Here is an 18074-nt window from a genome sequence, read left to right as displayed (position 1 = left end):
TCTCTATGAAGCAACTGGGCTGACACATCTCAGTTTGTAGTCCAGGAACTAAACCAGGAGAGGTGAAGCAATGCTCTCTGAGACGTGGTTACTAAATGGCCGAGCTTAGATCTTCCAACTCCAAATCAAGAACTTTTCCCATTTGCATGTTCTAGGTTTTTTTGTTTGTTTGTTTTTCCATTCATGAGATATTTATTAAAATTTGAGGAAAAAATCAATACAGTGTAGACATCACTACTGAAAACCATATATCATCATACAAAAAGGGATTTTGGCCAGGCTTTGTGGCTCATTATTATCCCAGCACTTTCGGGGGCCGAGGCAGGCAGATCAATTAAGGTCAGGAGTTCAAGACAAGCCTGGCCAACATGGGGAAACCCCAACTCTATTAAAATGCAAAAATTAGCTGGGCGTGGTGACGTGCACCTGTAGGCCCAGCTACTTGGGAGGCTGAGACACAAGAATCTCCTGAACCCGGGCAACAAAGTGAGATTCAGTCTCAATAAAAACATTAAAAAAAAAATTTTTTTTTAAATTTGAGATGGAGTTTTGCTCTTGTTGCCCAGGCTAGAGTACAATGGTGCGATCTCGGCTCACTGCAACCTTTGCCTCCCAGGTTCAAGCGATTCTCCTGCCTCAGCCTCCCGAGTAACTAGGATTACAGGCATGCACCACCACGCCCGGCTAATTTTTTGTATTTTTATTAGAGACGGGGTTTCTCCATGTTGGTCGGGTTAGTCTTGAACTCCTGACCTCAGGTGATCTGCCTGCCTTGGCCTCCCAAAGTTCTGGGATTACAGGTGTGAGCCACCATGCCTGGCTAAAAAAAGAATTTTATTTTGGGAATCGTTTTCTAATTTATGGCAAATATTACTTTCAAAAATAATACCGCAGAGCAACACAATTAGGTCAATCTTAAAGACTGACAGGCTGAGCAAGGAATGCTTTTATTTTTTGTAGGAGCTCCTTCTTTAAACTGTCAAGTACTAGGGCTCTGCCTTTTGGAGTGATTTCAGCCACCAAGTCATCAACAGTAACGTGTTCTAGTCCTGTTTCTTTAATTACCTCTTAATGCAAAAGCAAAACACATATCACTTAAAATCATTATCTTTACATTATCTTTATCAACTCATCCTTTCAGCCACATTCAATTAATTTAGCTCTCAGCAGCTCTTTCAGGCGTTCTCTTTCTCCAGTTTCTGTCAACTTTTGGTTAATCCCTGCTCTCATATTCATCTTGCTAACCACACTGCCTGGACTTAGTCTTTTGTGAGAATGGTAAGTGGTACATGTGGCAGCCGAATGCCAGTTCGCCTGAATGCCATTAGTGACCTAGCTGGAGCTCTCCTGCCTTACAACAGAAGCTCATTAAAATTGCTGACTCAAGAGCTGTTTATCCTTGTCAGTGAGAAAAACCCACACTCAGGAGTTCTGTCTGCAGAACCCAGAACTGAACTGACCACTTCAGCTAAAGAAAACTATTGAATTCTTGGGGGTAAGGGAGAATGAGGGGCGGATTATAGTTTATAGAAACCCTAGGTCTGGGGGCACATGTTCTCAGGATCTCTTGAGACTGTGCCTCAGGGAGGAAAAAACTAACAAAAAGAAACCCTAGGTCTGGCCGTGCCCAGCCAGGCAGAACAGAGGCCTGACCTTTTCTTTGCTTCTAAGCCTATTTTAGGGCTTTAGCCTGGTCAGGAACTTGATTGTCTGACACGTCTCTAAAACATCCTATCTTGAGTTGAGTAGGATTTCTGAGCAGAAGTCTCAGATAGGATGAGTAAGCTTGGTACTCACCCAGCATCCTTGAGCAACATGTCAATGATGGGACGGGGTGTTAAGCTTCATTATAAGGTTTCATTTCTTGAGAAAAGATTGTAGAACTACTGTCTTCCTGGGTTGAAACCTGAAAAGCAAGACTTGTCACTGGTGGTCTGGGCTGTTTGCCCATTGTGTTTTTTTTTCATAGGCACTGAAATAAAAAGATCTAGGGGTTAGCCTGGCTGAGGTTCTGATTCCATGATCTTGGCCAAGGCATCTTCCCTCCCTGGGCTGCCATTTCCTCATCTGTAAATGAAGGAGTTGGATTACTTAGGGAGAAGTAAACTATGGCTTAAGCAGCCAAGTCTGGCTTACCATTTGTTCATTTATAATTGACTATTTCTTTTAGAGGAGTTTTCGGTTCATAGCAGAATCTGATAGAAAGTTCCTATACATCTGGCCGGCATGGTGGCTCAAACCTGTAATCCCAGCACTTTGGGAGGCTGAGGCGGGTGGATCACCTGAGGTCATGAGTTTGAGACCAGCCTGGCCAACATGGCAAAACCCCATCTCTCCTAAACGTACAGAAATTAGCCGGGTGTGGTGGCACACACCTGTAATCCCAGCTACTTGGGAGACTGAAGCAAGAGAATCACTTGAGCCTGGGAGGCAGAGGTTGCAGGGAGCCAAGATCATGCTACTGCCCTCCAGCCTGGGTGACAGAATGAGACTCCATCTCTAAAAAAGAAAGAAAATTACTATACATCGTTTGACTTCCACCCCCACAACCTGCTGCCCCCACTATCAACATCCCCAGACGGAGTAGTCCATTTTTACAAGGTACAATCCATAAACTTACATTGACATCATTGCCACCCAGAATCCATGGTTTACATTTCAGGGTTCACTCTTGGTGTTGTATATTCTTTTTTTTTTTTTTTTTTGAGATGGAGTCTCGCTGTGTCGCCAGGCTGGAGTGCAATGGTGCTGTCTCAGCTCACTGCAACCTCTGCCTCCCAAATTCAAGCGATTGTCCTGCCTCAGCCTCCCGAGTAGTTGGGGCCACAGATGCGCACCACCACACCCAGCTAATTTTTGTATTTTTAGTAGTGACAGGGTTTCACCATGTTGGACAGGATGGTCTCGATTCCAGCACCTCGGCCTCCCGAAGTGCTGGAATTACAGGCATGAGCCACTGTGCCCGGCTGGTGGTGTATATTCTATAGGTTTGGACAAATGTACAGTGGCACATATCTAACATTATAATATCATACAGAATAGTTTAACCGCCCTAAAACTCAGTCTGCTTTTTTAAAGTTTTATTGGAATATAGCCAAGCACATTCATTATGTAACGTTCGTGGCTGCTTTTGCACTACAATAGCAGAGTTGGGTAGTTGCAACAGAAACCATATGTCTCACAAAATGTGAAATATTTATAATGGGGCCTTTTACAGAAAGTTTTCCAATCTCTAGTCTAGATGATTTCCAGGAAACTTCTAGAATCTGCAGTTTTCTTTTAGGCATTATACATGCTATACATGCAATAGCGTCTTGTATATAGTTTCATATCTGGATACTTAGTTGTTTGTTCTTCATCCCACTCCTTTTCTCGCTCTCTTGGGGCCCCTCCTGTGTGCTGACATAGCTGCCACTGTCCCAGAGCAGAGGACTGTGACCCTGGATGTTGATGTGAACAACCGCACAGACCGGCTGGAGTGGTGCAGCTGTTATTACCATGGCAACTTTTCTCTGAACGCAGCCTTTGAGATCAAGCTGCACTGGATGGCGGTGACTGCAGCAGTCCTCTTCGAGATGGTGAGAACCTTCATGCATGTCATCGGGCCTTTGGCTCACCTCACAGTGGGGCATGGAGATGCTTGGTAGAGATTCATGTCACTTTAATTTTTTAGTTCAGGCTCTTATTACCATTCATTAGGACTACTGGAGTAACTTTTTTAAAAAAATTAAACATAGTAAAAATTTCAAGTGATCAAAAAGGGTAGAATCAGGGTTTCTTAGCCTTGGCACTATTGACATCTGAGGCCAGATAATTCTCTGTGGGGGAGTTCTACATCTTATAGGAAATTGAGCAACAACCCTAGCCTCTACCCACTAAATGGTAGTAGCACAGCCCCAGGTGTGGTAATCAAAATGTCTCCAGATATTGCCACAATACTCTCCCAGGAAGGGGGTGTATTGCTCCCTGTTGAGAATCACTGGTTTAGAGTGAAAAGTAAGTCTATTTCCCACTTTCATTCCCTGGGACTTTCATCTAAAAGCAACCACCACTACCGCTTTGTTGAGTACCTTTCCAGAGAGATTCTAAGCATGGACAAAATCACGTTACTTTTTTTTTTCAACAGAGGCGGTAGCATTGGATACATACTACTTACATTGCATTTTTTCTATCACCTATGTGTTCCATGTCAGTACAAATACATCTGCCTTGGGATTTTTTTTTATTATTATTGTTATTGGGATTTTTGTTTGTTTTTGTTTTGCTTCATTGTTTTTAAGGGCTGGAGAGTATTCTATTATTTGTTTACACCATAGTTAACCAGTCCCCTGCCAATAAACATCACTGCTTTGAACTCAGTGGTTCTTTACCTGGGGCAATTTTGCCATCCGGGATCATTTGGCAATATCTGAAGATAGAAGGGGGTGGCTGGGCACAGTGGCTCACGCCTTAGGAGGCCGAGGCGGGCAGATCACTCAAGGTCGGGAGTTAGAGACTAGCCTGGCCAACATGGTGAAACCCTGTCTCTTCTGAAAACATAAAAATTACCCAGGCATGGTAGTGCATGCCTATAGTCCCAGCTACTCAAGAAGCTGAGGCACAAAAATCACTTGAACCTAGGAGATGGAGGTTGTAGTGGGCTGAGATCATGCTACTGCACTCCAGCCTGGGTGACAGAATGAGACTTCATCTTGGAAAAAGAAAAAGAAAGGGGTGAGGACAGGGTGGGTGCTACTGGCGTTCAGTGGGTAGAGACCAGCAATGCTGCTCACCATCCTGTAATGCTCAGGGCAGCCCCCACAACAAAGAATAACCAGCCCAAGATGTCACAAGTGCCAAGGTTGAGAAGCCCTGTTTTAACTGGCCTTCCTGCCTGTCCTTTCTCCTTCTGTTTCATCCTGGCCTGCATCTCTAATCAGGCCATTCATTGCTCCTACACTAAGAAGCCATCCCTGACCATCCCCCATCACAGTGCTCACTCCTTAGCCAAGTTGTCAGTATCTTCCAGGAGCGCTCCTTAACCATCTTTATAGTCTGCCACTCCTTTTTATATACTCTCCAGTATAGCCAAAAAGAATATTCTTCTGTGGCTTCTACTGAATCTCACTTCTCTCAACACCAGCCCAGCCATCTCTTCATACAGCAGAGAACAGCTGGGAAGTTCAAAAAGAGTTTACTAAAAGCGAGGAGATAAGCAAAGAGAAATGAGTACAGCATGGGCCAGCAGGTTTTATATGTTTTTTTTTTTTTTTTTTTTTGTCCAGAGCTCATAGGCTAAGTTTTATCCCACAAAACATGGTATCCTGGGAAAGCAATTTGTCCGGGTCTCTGTCTGCCTCCACATGGCATTAGCATCTTCAAGGACCCCTCCCTTGGAAAGACTCCCATCTGGGGAACATCCTTAAGGTCCAAATAAAAAAAGACAACCCACTGCTCATTCTGCTCAGCTCACAGAGGACACTAGCCCTTCCCCAGCTCACTGATACCAGCGTGACCACTTCTTTCAGGTAAAACTAGCTCTCTGACCCAGTAGGCATAAGCACTCTCCTTGCTGGCCCTTTCTAGATAAGCATATCCCAAAACAGCATGACCACAGCATTCATAGACACACACACATAGTTACAGTTGGGCAGGAGAGACAGTGTTCATTTCCTTAGAGGAATTTAGCAACTGTCTCCATAAAGTACACTTTTCGCATCTGTTCATGTAAAAGCCACTGAAAGCTGCTAATCTCTTTATCATTATTTTATTAAGCTTTTAAAACTTTAGTGTATGTAAGTTAATTATTATTTTAAGGCAGTGTCCCCATTTGTTAAAAATCAGATTTTGACCAAGCCTTAGGAATTATTTTGGTCAAATGGAGATCTCGGCTTTTTTTTGTTATTTTTGTTATGAACATTCCTGAGAGAAAAGATAAAGGTGGTATCCTTTAATTTTTTACATAATCATTTGTTTAAGTCAAGCTCTGTCCCAACTGTATTTTTTTGGAAATAATACTTGACACAAAAATCATCTGTATGCCAGAGTCACATCGATCAACTTTTTTATTTTTTAACATACGTCATTTTTATGGTTAAAAAGAGTATCTCAAGATCTAGAAAATTGCCAGTGTTCCCTAAGAAAATGTTATTGATGGTAGGTTTATCTTTTTGCCCCTGTAACTTTTGTTCTCATCTTTGGACAGATAGAATTTGGTAGTCTCTCACTCTGTCACATCAGGGTTTACCATTATCAGAAGCCACCATGGTCATTTCCCACCCTGCGTCACATTTCTCTCAGCCAGCTGGAGTGAGTTGTTTTCCTATTTGATACTTTGAACTGAAGTTCCTGGTAAAGTACAAAATTAGGCTGGGTGCAGTGGCTCATGCCTATAAACCTAGGATTTGGGAGGCTGAGGCCAGCTGATCACCTGAGTCAGGAGTTCAAGACCATCCTGGCCAACTGGCGAAACCCTGTCTCTACTAAAAATACAAAAATTAACTGGACATGGTAGTGCACGCCTATAGTCCCAGCTACCCGGGAGTCTCAGGTGGGAGAATTCCTTGAACCCGGGAGGTGGAGGTTGCAGTGAGCTGAGATCTGGCCACTGTACTCCAGCCTGGGCAACAGAGCAAGACTGTCTCAAAAAAAAAAAAAAAAAAGACAAAATGAGAAAGACTTAACCTCTATCCTATGACCTTTCTCCAACATCCCCTAGAATAGGAAGGATTTCAACTCTGTGCAGACCATTCTTTCTAAAAGAAACACCGAAGGTGCAGAAGTTTGGGCCGTAAAGAGGAGCTGTATGCTTAGCTCACAGTTTTTCTAGTATTTGTCAGGATGTTAAACTGCATTTTTGCCTGTCCAGGACCAATTTGCAGCCAGCGAACATGAATAAATGAGCATGCCAATCATTGTGCATGCTGCCTTTCTGGAGGGTTTGCTGCTTGGGAAGTATTTTCTTTTGTTTGAAAGAACTTGCAGATGATATTGTCTGTTTTTGTACTTTCTGCCAGGTCCAAGGTTGGCATCGGAAAGCCACCTCCTGTGGCTTTTTGTTGGTCCCAGTTTTGGAGGGGCCTTTTGCACTGCCCAGTTACCTGTATGGCGACCCCCTTCGTGCCCAGCTCTTCATCCCACTCAACATCAGCTGCTTGCTCAAGGAGGGCAGCGAGCACCTGTTTGATAGTAAGAAATACTCCCTTCTGGCGGTTCTGTCTCAACCAGTAAGACCCCGTCCCTACCAAGGACACCACTCTGGGTATCCAGTCAACACGGCTAGGGAACAGGGAGAACCTTTCAACAAGGGGCCAAAAGGATCAAGGTTCTAAAGGATCCTGGTTCTTGACTTAGTGGCTGGATAACCCTGGACAAATCATTTCATGTCTCTGAGTCTCGAATTCCTTATTCCTAAAATGAGAGTGTCAAGAGCTGCCTGGAGCAGAGTGGTGGGTGGGAGAGGGCGCTAAACTCTATAAATCACAGGCAGCACTGGTGTTCTCCCACGCTCTCCTTTCATATGCTCCAGCCTAACTGATTTGGGCTGCAGGGAGTTAAACCTCACGGGAGACTTGCATATGCTATTTCATGCAAAAAGGCCAGGAAAGGGAGGGCATGAAAAGCAAAACAGGAAACAGCATCCTTTTCTGCAAAGCTGTGGCATGTCAGCCTCTGGAACAGTGCGTGTGACTCGAGTCATGCATCTCAGGGAAGACAAAGCAGGATCAGAGGATGATAGCAGGACCCAAATCAGAGCCCTTCCCTCTGGGAAAGGTTGTCAATCAGAAAGACAGTACCCAGGGTCAGCCTGGACCTGCTGCTCCACACCAGACCCCCAGAACCCTGAGGGCAGGTTTAGGACAGATCAAAGACAAGCTGCACTTGACACAGCATATAGCTTTTTATCACCAAGTGCTCGTTGCGGATGCATGTATAAATAGCTCCTACAAAGCTTTTGATGAGTTCACAGATAATCTTTTTTAAAACGTAAAGCTAGGGTTGATGCTGATACGTCAGGAGCCCTGAGGTTTCTCAGGTATAAAGATTAGAGCTGTGAAGGAAATAACGTTTGACGTAAGGGAGATGCTTTCTTCTTGTGCCCTTGTAAGTCTGTGTCGTGATCAGTGGCAGGGAACTGGCCCAAAAGATACGGAGGTCTCCCCAGGTGGATTAGGCCAAGCTAAGTATTCCTGCAATTTCCATGTGACAGGCTGCCCTCATGGTGCAAACAGCTTTTCTTCCAAAAGCCCTTCTGTGTGTTTTTTGTTTACAGTTTGGAAGATATTTTTTTATAGACACAATGTTCTAAGTGATAACCGGGGTCCCAAGCAAGCCCCACAGAGGCCCTACCTGCTGGAGGCTATGGACTGTGGGACACACAGAGCTTACAAAGCCCCCTTGAAACACACATGTTCTTGTTTAACCTCACAGTGGTATGGCTGAGAGAGGACCATTTATGCAGTCCTGAAATGCCAGATGATTGTGTTCATATGGGACCGTTTTAAGCCAAGCAGCTCCTGGTACTATTGTTTTTATTATGTTGAAGGGACAGAGATATCTTCCCCCGACACTGTCCAAAGACTCTTTCGGGGTTTTCCACCTTTGCTATAAAAGCACAGGGTTGCCCACAGGGCTGGCGTTGGAGGACATTTTTGTGCAAGTTGTTTTTCCCTGCCAGTTGTAACTCAGTCTTCAAGACCAGCAGCCTCTGTTGGTTGCCATGGTTACAGCTGCAGAAAGGGTCCCAGTTTAAAGGAATAAGGATTTGAATCTGAAAATCGATTTTCTTGCTTCTGTGCCTCTTCTCTTCCTGTTCTTGCCATTTCCTATAGCAGCAAATTCAAAATCTTAAAAATCTGACAAGAATGTTCTGTATGTGGATTTTCTGTTTAAAGCCAAAGTCTTTTTTGCTTTTTGCCGTGTGTGTGTGTGTGTGTGTGTGTGTGTGTGTGTGTGTGACGGAGTCTCGCTCTGTCACCCAGGCTGGAGTACAGTGGCGTGATGTCGTCTCACTGCAACCGCCACCTCCCGATTCAAGCGATTCTCCTGCCTCAGCCTCCTGAGTAGCTGGGATTACAGGCACACGCCATCATGCCTGGGTAATTTTTTTTGTATTTTTGTAGAGATGGGATTTCACCATGTTGGCCAGGCAGGTCTTGAACTCCTGACCTCAGGTAGTCCGCCCTCCTCGGCTTCCCAAAGTGCTGGGATTACAGGCGTGAGCCACCGTGCCTGGGTGCTTTTTGCTCTTTAGGTGCCCCAAATCCTCAAATCCATCACAGGCAGAAAATTCCAAATGTGGAAAGATTAACAAAAGCACCACAGGCACTCTGGTCTTTGAGATGGCTGTGCAATTACCACCTCAGGCCTCAGCACCTCCTTCCTCAGAGCAGCCTGGGCTCCCATGCTATGGTCGTCCAACCTTCCCCGGCCCTCCTCCCTCCCCTGTCCACTCTTGGTCCTCAGCAACAGCCTTGCAGAAGGCACGAGGCTGGAGTAATGAAGTGGGTTATGGAGGAGGGGACTTATCTCTTCTGCTGTCCTCCCCAGCCAATCACTCTTCAAATTTTTATTTTTTTATTTTTTATTTTTTGAGACGGAGTCTTGCTTAGTCACCCAGGCTGGAGTGCAGTGGCGCAATCTTGGCTCACTGCAAGCTCTGCCTCTGGGGTTCATGCCATTCTTCTGCCTCAGCCTCTCGAATAGCTGGTACTATAGGTGCCCACCACCATGCCGAGCTAATTTTTTTTTGTATTTTTAGTAGAGACAGGATTTCACCATGTTAGTCAGGATGGTCTTGATCTCCTGACCTCGTGATCCATCCACCTCGGCCTCCCAAAGTGCTGGAATTACAGGCATGAGCCACCGCGCCCAGCCAAATTTTTATTTTATTTTACTTTATTTTAGTTTTTTGAGATGGAGTCTTGCTCTGTTGCCCAGGCTGGAGTGCAGTGGTGCAATCTCAGCTCACTGCAACCTCCGCCTCCTGGGTTCAAGCAATTCTCCTGCCTCAGCCTCCCGAATAGCTGGGATTACAGGCATGCGCCACCACACCTGGCTAATTTTTGTATTTTTGGTAGAGATGGTGTTTCACCATGTTGGCCAGGCTGGTCTCAAACTCCTGACCTTAGGTGATCCTCCTATCTCAGCCTCCCTAAGTGCTGGGATTACAGGTGTGAGCCACCACACCAAGCCCAAATTTTTATTTTTATATTTATTTGCTTCAATTTTCCTACCCCTAAAATGGAGCTTATATTTGCCTTTTCTTTTTTTTTTTTTGAGACGGAGTCTCGCTCTGCCGCCCAGGCTGGAGTGCAGTGGCCGGATCTCTGCTCACTGCAAGCTCCGCCTCCCGGGTTCACGCCATTCTCCTGCCTCAGCCTTCCGAGTAGCTGGGACTACAGGCGCCCGCCACTGCGCCCGGCTAGTTTTTTGTATTTTTTAGTAGAGACGGGGTTTCACCATGTTAGCCAGGATGGTCTCGATCTCCTGACCTCGTGATCCGCCCGTCTCGGCCTCCCAAAGTGCTGGGATTACAGGCTTGAGCCACCGCGCCCGGCCATATTTGCCTTTTCTTGTGGGAAGATTGGTAATACAAAAAAGTAGAGGTGAGCTGGGCACAGTGGCTCACGCCTGTAATCCCAGCACTTTGGGTGGCCGAGGCAGGCGGATCACTTGAAGTCAGGAGTTCGAGACCAGCCTGGCCAACGTGGTGAAACCCCATCTCTACTAAAAATACAAAAATTAGCCTGGTGTGGTGGCATGTGCCTGTAATCCCAGCTACCCGGTAGGCTGAGGCATGAGAATCACTTGAACCTGGCAGGAGGAGGTTGCAGTGAGCTGAGATTGCACCACTGCACTCCAGCCTGGGCAACAGAGCAATACTCTGCTTAAAAAAAAAAAAAAAAAAAATGTGGGCATAGTGGTGCATGTCTGTGGTCCTAGCTACTTGGGAGACTAAGGTAGGAGGATCACTTGAGCCCAGGGGTTCAAGGCTGCAGTGTGCTATGATCATGGCAACTAGCATGCATTTATAGTTTATCTTCTGTTTGTACTTTAATATGCTCCTTTCAGCTTTGGGTATAAGAAGTCATTGGAATGAGCCTTATATTGAGTTCTGGTAGCTCACACTGGCTGCTGAGGACTCCACCTTCCTAGACCCAGCTATAGCTTGGGGGAAGGGATGGTGTGAACACACAGCTGTCCTTTGTTTGACCCTTAGGATGGAGGCAAATCTTTCCCAAAGGGCGTAGTATGGGGAAGCAAAGGTTAGGCTCAAGGGGACTGATTGCCAAGAGTAGTAAAGGGTACAGAAGACTGGCCCAGAGAGAATTACAAACCTTGTGATTGCAACCCAATATTTATTCTTCTTTTCCTTTCAGGCTTTGAACCGGAAACGTACTGGGATCGAATGCACCTCTTCCAGGAAGCCATTGCACACAGGTTTGTCCCTTAGCGAATGTGAAGAGTGGGAAGGAAATTGGTGTTTATCTTGAATAGCAGTTACCAAAGTGAAACCCATTTTTTTTATTCCTAGAGAAAGGGATCTGTTCCACCAATGGTAAATTCACTGCTTGTCTCCAACAGGACTCTTTACATTGGTTTTTGAGATTAGCGCTGCTTCCCTGGTTCCCGTAGCTGTTGTTTTTCAGTCCTCATTATTTTCTTCCAGTTGAGTGGAGAACATAGAACTCTCTCCTTAGCCTCCAACAAGACCCTAGGCCAAGCTATTCAGGAGATAATATAAAATGAAAAATCAAAAAATGTGTCAAGAGCCCAACGCAGGTTGAAAATACAACGAATGGGCTGGGCGCGGTGGCTCATGCCTGTAATCCCAGCACTTCGGGAGGCCGAGGCGGGTGGATCACGAGGTCAGGGGATCGAGACCATCCTGGCTAACATGGTGAAACCCTGTCTCTACTAAAAATACAAAAAAATTAGCTGGGCGTTGTGGTGGGTGCCTGTAGTCCCAGCTACTCGGGAAGCTGAGGCAGGAGAATGGCGTGAACCCAGGAGGCAGAACTTGCAGTGAGCCAAGATCACGCCACTGCACTCCAGCCTAGGCGACAGAGAACAGAGCAAGACTCCATCTCAAAAAAAAGAAAATACGACGAATGGTTAAAAAGCAATAGATGAGTCAATAGATATTTCCTGGCACCTAATATGTGTGCCAGGGAAAAGCCTGTCCTAGACTTCACTGTCTCCCCCTAGACCAGTCCAGCCGACCGTGTTGTCTCCAAACATCACCAGCCTGGTATCTGATGGCCACTTCATGTTAGTAGTCATGGTAAAAACAAAGCCCCTTGTTCTTGCTTCAGTAATCCTCTCATTACACCTTCTCCAGTGTCCTGTCATCTCCTTATTCAAGCGTCTTCAGCTGTTATAGTCCCTACCTCCCTATATACCCTCATACAGCCATAGGACTATTTAGCCTCTCACACCCACCATGGCCCCAGCTTACATTAGACCTTCATCTAAGGTCTAGCCCTTCATAGACCTAGCTCAGATGCTTAGCAAAGGCTGTGGAATGAAGGCAAAGGTGGCTGATTTCCTCCTTCCACTAATGGTGGGTGTGCAGATTCGGGGCAGAAGGTAGAGAGTGCAGTGGTCAATGGGAAAGGGCCTTGATGTTGGAAGCAGAAGGGCCTTATCCACTCCCACCTCCACCAGCATCTGGCTGAGGAACCATGAGCAATTCTGGAACTGGTGAGCCTCCATTTTCTTACCCCTCATGGGGAAGCCGGGCGAGTTCTCTGATGTTCTGGAAAGCCCAGTGATGCACCTAGTGAGCCCTCAGTAGACAGCAATCACCCGGGGGACCCTGCTAACTCACGAGTTTCTAAGTAGCTCTTACTCTGCTTGCTCTGCTGGCGGGATATCACTCAGAACGTGGCCTTTATTTGTTAAGTCTGCTTTTTTCCTTCACTGCATTCTCCTCCTCATCCCCCTCAGTCCAGATTCTGGTCATATCTTCCCAGGAACTATTATCCTTTCCTCCTCAGCCTGCTTTTTCTACTACAGATACCCTCACCTGTTTTCTGACCAGTCTTCTGCTTCATTGTACCAAACCCTGCTGCAGTGTGCTCCTCACCTAAACCCCCTACCTTCCACACCTAAGCCCCCACCTTCTGTACCTCCACCTTCCACACCTACTCTCCCCCCACCTTCCACACCTAAACCCCCCACCTTCCACACCTAAACCCCCTCACCTTCCACACCTAAACCCCCCCACCTTCCACAACTAAACCCCACCTTCCACACCTAAAACCCCCACCTTCCACACCTAAACCCCCACCTTCTGTACCTCCACCTTCCACACCTACTCTCCCCTCACCTTCCACACCTAAACTCCCCACCTTGCACACCTAAACCCCTCACCTTTCACACCTAAACCCCCTCACCTTCCACACCTAAACCCCCACCTTCTGTACCTCTACCTTCCACACCTAACCTTCCCCCACCTTTCACACCTAAACCCCCCACCTTCCACACCTAAACCCCCCCACCTTCTACACCTAAACATACCCACCTTCCACACCTAAACCCCCCACCTTCCACACCTAAACTCCCCACCTTCCACACCTAAACACCCCCACCTTCCACACCTAAACACCCCCACCTTCCACAACTAAACCCCCCCCACCCTCTACACCTAAACCCCCCCACCTTCCACACCTGAACACCCCCACCTTCCACAGCTAAACCCCCCCCCCACCTTCCACACCTAAACTCCCCACCTTCTACACCTAACCTCTCCCACCTTCTACACTTACACCTCTCCCACCTTCTACACCTGTCAGAGTGTTCCTCCAGGGATTCCCAAATGTTCCCTCTCTGAATTCCTCTTTCCCTTTCTTTCAAAACACTCTGTATTCCAGTGACTTGGGGGCCCCTGGAGGGCAGGGGTATGCTTTTCCTATTTGTGTTTCCTTCTATAATGCCTAGCAAGGTGCCTGCCTAGAGTACTTTCATATGTAGCTTTTGCATAGGGTGGAGCTTTAAGTGCAACTGTGGCTCTAAACGACACATCAGCCCACCCATAAGGTCCATCTCAGAAAGAGCTAGAAAAGTGTCCATCTTCCTCAGCCACTAGGCTGTGACCTACAGCTCCTCCTTCATCTTCCTCAGCCCCTAGGCTGTGACCTACAGCTCCTCCTTCATCTTCTTCGGGGCAGGTGGAGATTATTATATCCCCTCCCCAGGGATAGGAGCACCCTGCCCTTACTGCATTTCTGGCTTGCATTCTCCCTGAGTGGACAGCCAGGTGGCCAGGAACCATGTGGTTACACTGCCTTTTTATAATAAATAATAAAGTTCTTTCCTGGTGACCTAAGAAAGAAATGAGGTAAAAAAAATTACTTTGGTCAGGCTGATCCATGCTAAGGAAATCAATAGCTTTAATTAGAAAGTAGGGAGAAAGCAGGCTGGGTGCGGTAGCTTACTTACACCTGTAATCCCAGCACTTTGGGAGACCGAGGCAGGCGGATCACCTGAGGTCAGCAGTTCAAGACCAGCCTGGCCAAAATGGTGAAACCCTGTCTCTACTAAAAATACAAAATTTAGCCGGTTGTGGTGGCGCACGCCTGTAATCCCAGCTACTCAGGAGGCTGGACGCACGAGAATTGCTTGAACCCGGGAGGTAGAGGTCGCTCCACCTCCTCATCATATAATCAGCCTGTAGATAGGCAGCTTACAGTGCGTAGTAGCCTACCCATTTAGTTTGCATATTTGACTTCATATATTCTTCGGTGAAAAATTATGGAATGCAGATTATGTAGAGGATGCGACACAGCACCTCCCCAAGGAACTCAGTCCAGGAAAGAAGACAGGCATTTTCCCATCTTTAGTTCTGCCTACATCACTGTCTTCATTACATAAACCTCTCAGACTTAGAGGGCAGGAGCCACATCTGTTACCACGTCCTTTACAGCTCTTAGCAGGTAGAACTGTAATAAATGTGCCTTATGGAAATAGAAAAACCAGGAATAGAACAAGCCATAGATGAAAAATGGCTCCTCCTGCCCATTTCCAGAGCACAGTGAAGCAGAGAGCCCTAGCTTGGCGTTTCTCTTTTTTTTTTTCTTTTTTTCTTTTTTTTTTTTTTTTTTTTTTTTTTTTGAGTTGGAGTCTCACCCTGTTGCCAAGGCTGGAGTACAATGGCATGATCTCAGCTCACGGCAACCTCTGCCTCCCGGATTCAAGTGATTCTCCTGGCTACTACCAGGACAATCCTGGTTAATCCTGGCTAATACAAAAATAAGCCAGGCGTGGTGGCACATGCCTGTAATCCCAGCTACTCAGGAGGCTGAGGCAGGAGAATCACTTGAACCAGGAGGCGGAGGTTGCAGTGAGCCGAGATCATGCCATTGCACTCCAGTCTGGGCAACAGTGCAACAACTCCCTTTCACCAAAAAAAAAAAAAGAAAAAAAAAAAAAAAAAAGATAAGGCCTTTCCCTGGAGGAATGGATAGCCTCAAGTATGCGGGTGGGTATGTGTGGCCTGTCAGGACATGAGGTAGATTCTAATGAGAGGTCCAGGATGGGATGGGGGAGAACGTTCAGCGGGAAGGTCTGCTGGGATGGGTAGGGAACATGGTAGGAGGGACAGGCTATCTGGGCAGAGATGAAGGCTGGATGAAGAGTGCAGCCGGTGGGAAGGTTTTCATTCAGTATGGTGGTGGTGACATGGTGGACCTCGGAGATGACAGGCTGCTAGGTGTGAGGAGGTCTGGTGAGCCATGGTGTTGCAAGAGGTAGAGGTCAAAAAGTGGTGAGGGTGAGGACAAAAGCAGCCTGCATGTACAATCTAGAAAGATATCTTTCCAGATCTCTGTGTCTCAGGCTGTCCGAGAGTCCTATCAGCTACATTCTCTTCCCTTGCCCCGAATAAGGAGGCGCTGATCAGCATGTCTTTGTGTCCTTTCCTAGGTTTGGGTTTGTACAAGATAAATATTCTGCCTCTGCTTTTAACTTCCCTGCTGAGAACAAGCCTCAGTACATCCACGTTACAGGTAAGGAGCTATGAGCAGAGTTGGACAGGTAGGTCCACATCCCTTTCCTTGCACCAAACCTGTGGCTGCAGAACCACCTCAGCAGGCTCCAGGAGCCCTCCTGGTGGCTGCCACACAGGCGCTCCCCTTTCTCTTCAGGAACAGTGTTTCTGCAGCTGCCCTATTCCAAGCGCAAGTTCTCAGGGCAGCAGCGGCGGCGGCGGAACTCCACCAGCTCCACCAACCAGAACATGTTCTGCGAGGAGCGGGTCGGCTACAACTGGGCCTACAACACCATGCTAACCAAGACATGGCGCTCCAGTGCCACAGGGGATGAAAAGTTTGCTGATCGGCTACTGAAGGACTTCACAGACTTCTGCATCAACCGTGACAACCGTCTGGTCACGTTCTGGACAAGTTGCCTGGAGAAGATGCATGCCAGTGCCCCGTGAGGCCAGGGTTAGAAGGCTGTGCCTGTGCTGAGGGAAGGTGGGTGAGCCGCTGCCCTCAAACCCAGGGTGGAGGAGGATTCCAGGCAGGCTCTAGGTGTCCATTTGCTACTGTCAGTGAGTGGGGGCCAATTTTTTTTTTTTTTTTTGGCCCCCACAACAAATCTTCTACTCTAGAAGAAAGACTTTGGAAGCAGCTGCTGCTGCTGCCGCCACTCCTGTCAGCAAGTGCTCAGAGCAGGTGGGAGGCACAGATTGTCCGTGGGAGGGCTCCAGTGTCTGAGAAGAGGGCAGGCAGCCCCCATGAATGTCCTCGGAAGTGGGTGGCTCCTGGTAGCATCCTTTTCCTTCACCGTCTATAGGATATTAGGGGCAGAATCTGCCACTTCCTGCCCGGGAGTGTGCACAGATGTAAGATAATTTTGTGAAATAATGTACCATAGACTCTCACCTACTGTATATACCTGTACATACCAGAAGCAAATAAAAAGCTCCACGTGCATCATCTCTGTCCCCACCCAGTTCCCCACAGAAGCAGTCCCATCCTGAGCTGGGCAGTTGTGCCAGGTGGCCGGGGTCATGGCAGTCAATGAAGAGGCCACAGATGGTGAGAGGGCTTCAGAATTCACTGGCTTAGGGAGTTTGGCTATGAGTTTATTGAGAGATTTCTTTCATAGGCTGCTAGGCCGGAGCAAGGATGGTTCCAGTGAGGACAGTGAGCAGGCAGGATAACTTACAAGGTAACTGTAAGCTCATGCTGTCAGAATGAATCTTGCTAAATGGGGTGAGCCCAGCTCTGAAATGCAGATATGATGGCATTCTGAAAAAAATCAGAGGAAACCTTTGTAGACTCTAAGTTAGGTTTTTGTTTTGTGTTTTTTTTTTTTTTTAGACAAAATTTTCACTCTTGTTGCCCAGGCTGGAATGCAATGGTGTGATCTGAGCTCACTACAACCTCTGCCTCCTGGGTTCAAGCGATTCTCCTGCCTCGGCCTCCCGAGTAGCTGGGATTACAGGCACCTGCCACCATACCAGGCTAATGTTTTGTATTTTAAGTAGAGATGGGGTTTCACCATGTTGGCTAGGCTGGTCTTGAACTCCTCATCTCAGGCGATCCACTCACCTCAGCCTCCCAAAGTGCTGGGATTACAGGTGTGAGCCACCATGCCCAGCCTAGCTTAGGTTTGGTGAGATAAGACTCAGCATGGTGCTTCTACCTCAGCACCCTGCCTTAAGCTACTCAGGGCAGTTTGGGGGCTGTGGGTCAGAGGGGAGAATCCGACAGTGGCTGCCACTTCTTGCTGTGCCATCTCACCACGTGGAGTTCATCACAAGTCCTGTTGATTTGCCTCCTCAGTAGCTTTGCATCCATTCTCTTCTTCCCAGGCCCTGAGCTGCCACTCAGTCCAGCCTTCCTTTGTCTTTCTCTTAGATCTCCAGGAAAACCTTGTAGTTTGTCTCTGCTTTCACTCCACTTGTCAGTCAGTCTTTTTATAAAACCACTGTGATTTTGCCACCACTTAACTAGAACTTTTTGGTGACTTAAACTTCAAAAATCTTAGATGCAGCCTACATGGTCCTGCACAATCTGGTCCTGTGGGCTGTTCGTACAGCCACCCTGGCCATCACACATTCCCTGGAACATCACAAACTGTAC

The 18074-nt window shown here is 47.1% G+C and overlaps 1 protein-coding gene and 1 pseudogene across 1 annotated transcript in view; one reads left to right on the top strand and one right to left on the bottom strand.

Annotated features, from left to right (window-relative positions):
• DEPDC5 (DEP domain containing 5) overlaps nt 1-16922 on the top strand; it is a 157913-nt gene extending 140991 nt beyond the window's left edge. Inside the window, exons 39-43 of the mRNA XM_025398090.1 lie at nt 3409-3578; nt 6996-7167; nt 11361-11421; nt 15907-15989; nt 16128-16922. Coding sequence (XP_025253875.1) covers nt 3409-3578; nt 6996-7167; nt 11361-11421; nt 15907-15989; nt 16128-16420 — 779 coding nt within the window. The 3' untranslated portion in view covers nt 16421-16922. The remainder of the gene's footprint in view (nt 1-3408; nt 3579-6995; nt 7168-11360; nt 11422-15906; nt 15990-16127) is intronic.
• LOC112633112 lies at nt 916-1817 on the bottom strand (annotated as a pseudogene).
• Nucleotides 16923-18074: the final 1152 nt, after the last annotated feature.

Source organism: Theropithecus gelada, chromosome 10 (assembly GCF_003255815.1).
Source record: "Theropithecus gelada isolate Dixy chromosome 10, Tgel_1.0, whole genome shotgun sequence".
Classification (NCBI taxonomy): Eukaryota; Metazoa; Chordata; class Mammalia; order Primates; family Cercopithecidae; genus Theropithecus; species Theropithecus gelada.
Note: the sequence above shows the minus strand (reverse complement) of the source record. Positions and strands in the feature narration are given on the sequence as shown.